This window comes from Cupressus sempervirens, chromosome 4 (assembly GCF_028749045.1).
Source record: "Cupressus sempervirens isolate cs-2001-9-10 chromosome 4, ASM2874904v1, whole genome shotgun sequence".
NCBI lineage: Eukaryota > Viridiplantae > Streptophyta > Pinopsida > Cupressales > Cupressaceae > Cupressus > Cupressus sempervirens.
In genome coordinates, this window is record NC_143121.1 from 197,930,460 (window position 1) to 197,938,125 (window position 7,666).

General features: G+C 31.4%; 1 protein-coding gene across 1 annotated transcript; it reads left to right on the plus strand.

Annotated features, from left to right (window-relative positions):
• Positions 1-2,712: 2,712 nt before the first annotated feature.
• LOC149560669 (disease resistance protein ADR1-like) lies at positions 2,713-7,435 on the plus strand. Its single transcript, XM_089824766.1, has 6 exons — positions 2,713-3,635; positions 4,052-4,461; positions 4,808-5,163; positions 5,246-5,454; positions 5,716-6,544; positions 7,159-7,435. Exons 1-5 carry the CDS (start codon positions 2,966-2,968, stop codon positions 6,531-6,533), a joined length of 2,463 nt encoding a protein of 820 aa, XP_089680892.1. The 5' UTR covers positions 2,713-2,965; the 3' UTR covers positions 6,534-6,544; positions 7,159-7,435.
• Positions 7,436-7,666: the final 231 nt, after the last annotated feature.

The window sequence follows — 7,666 nt, forward strand, 5'->3', positions numbered from 1 at the left end:
TTCTTTAGGTTGCTACTATGTAGTATATTGACATTAAACATTTTTTTGTATTAGATCTAAAGTACATTTGGTATCATGGTATAGTTTTTATACTAGACATAATGTAAACACTCAAGTGTATCTTTTTTACTACTTTATATCTAATACCAAAAAACTAACATAAACTTATTAGTAATGTTCCCATTTGCCCCCCACCAAATAATTTCTGCCTAGAAAAAACCTATGTCGATTCCATACTTTTCTAAAGTTCAATTTTTTAAATCAATTATAACATATTAATTCTATTTTTTGATTGGTTGAAGGGTAATTTCCTGGGCTATAATTGTATTTTTCTTAACAAAAATTTAGAAAATTAAGACAAGTCCTTTGTTTGGAAAATGGTAAATTAATTAATTTGGAGCACCAAAGTTCTAACATGCATTTAAGACATTTTGAGAAACATTTATTCCATGCTTATCAGTAGCTTTTTTTTTCTTTTTTCTTTCCAATCTTCAAAAATATGATTTTTGGTCTTGTGGCAAATATAATATTTAATTGTCATATGTATCTGCTAGACTCGTACATATTCACTACTAAAATAATGTTTTTTTGGGAATATATATATATATATATATATATATATATATATATATAGTTCCACAAAATCATGTATCTCCAATATATATGTACCTCCAAATTTTATCTCTTATTTTTACAAATGTATTATTATTTATACATTTCATATAACTTAACTTTTTTTATAATATTGTGTAATATATTGGTTTTTAAATTTTTTTTTTTTAATCTATATTTCTTTGTAAAATTTATTATGATTGGAATAGATTAAAAATAGTCAACACTTCTATTTTTTCCTTTTTCTCACTTCATATTAATACATCTGATTTTTTCATAGTATTGGGATTATGAATCTTTATTTAATATCGATTTAACTAAGAACATTAGGCTACTAGTTCTCCATTTGACTTACTCAAACTAAAAGACATAGAAAGATTCTTTTTAAATTACTCTATCCAAACATTTGAATACATTGTCAAACAATAACATTTAATAAGTGCTTGCCTTTATGTATAAACACTATGCATTAATGATCATTATAATTTTTTTAGATTTACTTTTTAATTATTTTAACAATGATATATCAATTAATTTAACAATTTATATTTAAGATACATGTTTAATTACTATTTTAATATATAAAAACCATTTTCACTATCCTTACTACTTATTTCAAAATTTAAAAACTGTTTATGTGTTCTAACTTCATCCCTCTTATCATTTCTTTAAAACACAGGGACTTTACCTCACCAAGAGCTCTTGTTTGATTAGTTAATTTATTTATTCACACATTAATATGTATTTTTTATTATAGTTTTTTGTTATCATACTCTATAATAATATTTTAGAAATTTCAAATGCATTCCTCTCTTTATAAATATATAATGAATAATAATAATCACACTACTTTTCCATTACATATCTTATTGCTAAGATTACTTTATGTTTTAATAAAAAGTCATAATTTCTAGCATACAAACAATTTATTGACTATAAATTTACACATAAATTTCTAAAACTTTTAGAAACACCTAATTATCATAATTTTATTTAATAAGAAACTGCTTTGTCATAATCACTAATTATTACTTTTAGTCTATTAGCTAATATAAATTAATAGAATAATTAATTAATTTACTCACGTTAATATTTTATCTTTAATATAGTATATATTATTATCATGCAGTTTAATATTTTTTCAAAAATGTCAAATCAATGCTTTTAGTTGTAAATTTATAATGAGTAACAATCACTTCTACCAGAAAAAAATAAGAAACATCATGAAATAATCATTTCACATAGTACTTATAGATATCTTAGCTAACAAGTTTTATAAAAGTTTGATAATTACACACATTTTATTTAGTATAGCCTTGCACATTAATTTCTAAACCTTGTAATCACCTAATGACAATCGGTAGTCTTCTTAGAAAAGAGTAGTTAATTTAATTCTATTTAATAAAAAATTCTTTCAATAATTAGTAACTATAACTTTAGGCACAATATATCCACACCCTTTTAAAAGAGTTATGACTAGTATGAGAAGATATTTTCAATAATATATTGTATATTATAAATTCTTATTTTGATTATATATTCTAATATTTTTAGTGTTATGAAAAAATAACATCTTTGTTTAATTAATGTATTATTATTAATTAAATTTGTTTGGCAAGTAGTGATTTATAGTAGCTCATCTATTCTTAGAATGAATCATACATTTAACACTCATTGTTTCTAGGAGATGTTGAAAGAGGTGAAACACAAAAGACTTATCAAAGGTCACTCATTCTAATATTGCTCTAGCACAAGTGTGCTTAAGTACAATGTTTTCTCTATGGTTAAGTCTATTTTGATTGCAATTCTATTTACAAGACCTTAAACAAGTATTATGCTTTATGAATCATTCATTAGAAAGGTCTTTAAGCTGATCAATTCATAAGTAACAGATTAATTTTCACAAGTCAAATTTGATATTTCTATTCAATTGTATAGTTTTGAGTCAAGTGATCAATATATTTTTACATATATTTTCACAAGAAACATATCTCTTGAAACTGAATGAAGCACTTACTACACTCATTAAATATAAATGATACTTATAGAAATGAAACATTAAGACTCTAAAAAAATCATTCTATGTATAACTCCAACTAGTTATAAAGCTTATAAAGACTGACATACCATCTACAGAAATTCAGCTTTTCATTCGATCTGCGTGCGTCTTTACGTAGGAAGAGGGTAAGAAATATAGCGCTTTCTTTGAAGAACGCTAGTGAACGTTAATTTTGTTCAGATCTTGTTGTCGCCGTTGATATTTGCAGGTAAGCAAGCTTCAAACTGTAGAACAGAGAAAAGCAAGTAGTTTATTAGATTATCGCCTTTAATTTTTCTCGTTCATATATACAAAATGGAGATTTTTAATTGTAAGAGTCTGAGAGTTCGAGCCGGCGCTATGCTAAAGTTTTTAATCCCAGCCATACAAGGAATTTATATATCTGATCTGAAATTGCCCAAAAATAAGCAAAATCCCACCTTTCACGAGTTTTACAGTACACTTGTAAGAGGTGCTGAACTCGTGAAGAAATGCGAAAACATTAGCACTTTCAACCTGCCTCTCAATTATAGGTATGCTTCACAGATACTCAAGCTTGAGAAGGACATTAATGTCTTCCTACGCTTGATTCCCGCCCACATGTTGCTTGACACCAGAGTTCTTTTAGCAGAACTGAAAAATAATTACCCAGCACAGGCTGCGGATGCAAGCAGGGGACTGAATGATTTCATCTTCAACCAGGCTTCCATGCTAACAAATGATCCTTACCAAAATGCCATGATGCTTCAGCAAATGGCTTTAGATGACTTATTTGACAGTACTGAGATTTTAGGAGATCCTGGAAACTGTAATCATGATAATGGTTACGGAAAATCTGAAATATTCGTTGGTCTGGAGAAGTCCATTGGGGATTTAAAGGAGATTTTATTCAACGATGAAGTTTCTACCGTAGGAGTGCAGTGTATGGGAGGAGGTGGCAAAACCACATTGGCTCTGGCTCTCTCTAACGATTCTCAGATTAAAGGTGAAGTGGGCTTTCCCTCAATTTGGGTAGTGTATTTCTGTTGTTAACTATATTCATTTGAAAGGTACTCTCTGAAATTTCAAGGTTTTCCTGTTTTACATGCTAACATATTGCAAGATTATGTGTGCTTTGTCTTCCTTTTTCTGAGGGGCTAAGACGAAATTTTAACATTCTCATATTCATAAGGCAGAGGTTCCTTCAGGGGGATGTTTGCTCTGAAATAAGTTAATTTTTAATTTTTTTACAATTCCTATCAATTTCTGTTTTATTTACACAGGCCTCTGTAAATCTTTTGTAGTATGGTGTTTTTCTGTGGCTTTATGTACTTATTACTGGTTTCAGACCACTTTCATTAATTTTTCGTGGATGTTAAAAGAATTACTGAATAAACAGATTTGGTTCAATATGTCTATCAGGTTATTTTGGAAGCAAAGTACATTTCATCACTGTTTCACAGTCCCCAAATCTGAAGGGAGTTTTAGAGACCTTGTGGGAAAAGATAACTGGTATGAAGAAACCCGAGTTTCAGAATGTGGAGGATGCACATATACAGCTACAGCAGCAACTTCTCAAACAATTGAAGCCAATTCTTGTGATTCTGGATGATGTCTGGGACAGAGTAAGCCTGGAGAATTTGCTATTTGAAGGCCCAGGATACAAAACCCTAATCACAACTAGGGACAGCTCCGTTATACCGAAAAAACCCTCCACTCAAGTGTATCAATTGCCATTGCTTGGCCAGGAAAATGCCCTGTCACTTTTCTGCTTCTGGGCATTTGGAGAAAGATCAATTCCATGCACTGCAGATGCAAATCTAGTAAAAGAGGTGTTTATTCTTCTCTGAGCTCTTAACTATTTTGTGAGAGTTGGATGAAATCTGTAAGATTTAAATATGCACAATTTTCTTTTATATCTGCAGTTTTTGCTGTACCAAAATTAACCCTCTTGGCTGTTTGATGGATTAGACAGGAGGAAATAAGGACTGGTCAGCAAGAGTGAAACATTCCATTAGGCATTATGAGAAAAACAAATTATATATTGGCTTTCCCCAGCACCTTAGTAAAACTAATTACATTAAAGATTTATTTGCCCAAGCAGTGACTAATCTGCAAATATGTGGTTTTTGTTGTCCTACAAGACCTCTTGCATGTTTTTCCATTCTATGAGTACAGGTGCAAGCAGAATGTAAGGGCCTGCCATTAGCTCTCAAGGTGATTGCAAGCTCTTTGCACGGGGAATCCCCTGTAGTCTGGGAGATTGCAAAGAATAAACTTTCCAAAGGGGAAATCATATCAGATTATCACAAAGAAGGGCTTCTGAAATGCTTGGAGACGAGTGTTGATTTGTTAGATGATGTGGTGAGAGAATGTTTTTTAGACTTGGGCTCATTTCCAGAGGACACAAAGATCTGTGCTGATGCCCTGTTAGATATTTGGGTTTATGTTCGGAATATGGAATGGCAAGAGGCTTTTGTCATCCTATTGGAACTTGCAAGCCGAAATCTGTTGAATTTGACCAGCAATCCAGGGTAATTGTCTATCTTTTCATGTACATAAATTTTTGTTACCATTTATTAAAATAATTTTTTACATGGTTGCTGAATTTATAAGGAGCGGAGCTGCAATTTCCCATGGAAGTGTCTCTGAGCTCTACTTTTCTCAGCACGATGTAATTAGAGATTTGGCCTTGTATTTGGGATGCCAAGGCGATTTAGTCCACAGAAAGAGGCTACTTATGCCCAGAAAGGAGCTTAATTTGCCAGGATCGTGGGCATTTTGTGATACACAGTTTGATGCTCAAATTGTTTCTATTCACACAGGTGGGTTTCAAGATTTCTCAGAGGTTTCAAGTTTTGGTAGATCATAAAATTTTTGTCATATATCTTAGATGCCATAAAAAGATGTTAAACATAAATTACCAAATTTTGTGAGTGTATTATGGACATGACTGACCTAATAATAAATAGTAGGACAATGAAACTTCATTTGTCTTATCAGTTGTCCTTAACGTAAAGAAGTAGTATTTGTAGCCATATATTTTACTCTCTAATTGAATTTCATTTTCTGATTTGTACATGCAGGGCCCATGGGGGAAAACCAGTGGTACGAGATGAATTTCCCAGAAGCAGAGGCTCTGGTATTACTCTTTACTGCAAGTGAATATTACCTCCCTCCATTTCTGAAATCTATGAAGAAATTAAAATGTCTCATGGTATATAACTATGGCACAAGGAGAGCAACTGTGAAAGGTCTAGAAACCCTCTCTTTACTCGCGCAACTCAAAAGTGTCCGCCTGGAGAAAGTGATTGCACTAGCTGTTCTAAAACAGAGCAAAGCACTGGAGAACTTGGAGAAGCTTTCCTTGAGCTTATGTGAAGGGTTTAAAAACCCATCCACGTTCAACATTACCAAGCTCCATGATTTGAACATGGACCACTGTAGTGATTTAGAGGAGCTGCCCCCAAATATATGCTATATGCCTTCTGCTCAGACGTGTTCTATTACAAACTGCCATCAGGTTCAAAAGTTACCATATGACCTTGGAAATCTGAGGTCTCTAAGAGTGTTAAGGTTGTCAGCTCTGCCAGGCCTGAAAGAGCTTCCATCATCAATTGGAAACCTTGGGTGGTTGGAATATCTGGACATTTCAGTATGTGTGGGTTTGAAAGAACTTCCAGAGGAAATAGGGCAGTTGAAGAACCTAACTGAGTTAGATATGAGAGAGTGCTCTCGTTTGAAGAGGCTGCCTAAAAGTGTTTGTAGACTAACTTCACTGAAACATGTCATCTGTGATGAGAAGATTGGGAAACAGTGGTTGAAGGCCAAAGGAATTGCTATTCCAGAGCTCACGGTTGATATTGTTGAAGTTCAGTTCAGTTTGGATTGGCTTGATGACTGACTCATATTCTGGTAAGATATCAAACACCTTCTTAGAAAAACTTTCATTTAATTAGAGAGATTATACAAGTCTTTCAGGAGTTAGATTTAGCAGTTGAGTATTCATACTTTTTGCTTTTATTTTTTATTTTAATTTAATAGAATACATTCTTAAAGGTCTTATGGAAGAGGCTATTTACTAGTTGACCATCTTAATTTGGTAATTATTAAAATCTTAAATAAATTTTAAATCACTTCTAAGTTTTAGATCAGTCTATTTGATAGATCTTATGTTTATAACTGAAATTTAAGGATTACATCTTAAAATATGATGGTACATTAACATAGTTTTGGCTGAGGTATTAAAAAAGGTCCTAACCAAAGTGTTAATCTATATCTGTACACTAAATCATATTTTGTTAATGCACTGATGTAGCATCACATGATTGATTGCTTTTTAGATCTAAGCAATACATTTCAATAGTGTAAAAGTCATCAAATCTAAAAACATATACATAGTTTCATGCAACCTAGAACCTAGATAACTATAACACTTCAGAACTAGTTATTAGCTTTACACACATGCTCATTGTATAAAGAATAAATCTATGTTTTAACTATAGTTTTTTATTTTTTCTTTTCTGTAGGTGCAGAACAAATGTTTTCTCAGTCCCAAAGCCAGTTTGAGAATGCTTTTATATGTAGCTTGGATGAGGGTGCATTTAAATATGTGGCAATGGATTCCCTTGGACACCTGGAAAAAGAGGGGTAAAAATTTATTAAGACAGGACCCCTGAACATCTGCACTGCAATTATATTAGTTTACAAGTATGAATTTTCTACTAGTTAATTAAACTTTTTGTGAACACAAGTCTTTTATTTTCACTTTGGATTATATGCAATGCTTAGCTACAATTTCTAATATTTAATTTTCTGAACTCTGTTTATTTTATGTTTGATGAAATTAACCTAGTAAAAATAATGGGTGCTAACGTTTACATCAAAATCAAAGCTCATTTTTCTACATCATTTTTTGTTTTTCCACATGTTAATTTTTTTTGGTTAATCTTCAATTGTTTGAAGTTGTTAGAGATTGCATCTTAAATGGGGATGTAAAGAAATAGACTCTTTTAAGTACTAAAGAAATAAAACATA

Bases quoted from the DNA above. Each gene is read 5' to 3' on its own strand.
- LOC149560669 (XM_089824766.1), top strand. From the start codon at position 2,966: ATGGAGATTTTTAATTGTAAGAGTCTGAGAGTTCGAGCCGGCGCTATG. The intron at 4,462-4,807 runs GTGTTTATTCTT...CTATGAGTACAG, and splicing joins ATGCAAATCTAGTAAAAGAG to GTGCAAGCAGAATGTAAGGG. The intron at 5,455-5,715 runs GTGGGTTTCAAG...TTGTACATGCAG, and splicing joins AATTGTTTCTATTCACACAG to GGCCCATGGGGGAAAACCAG.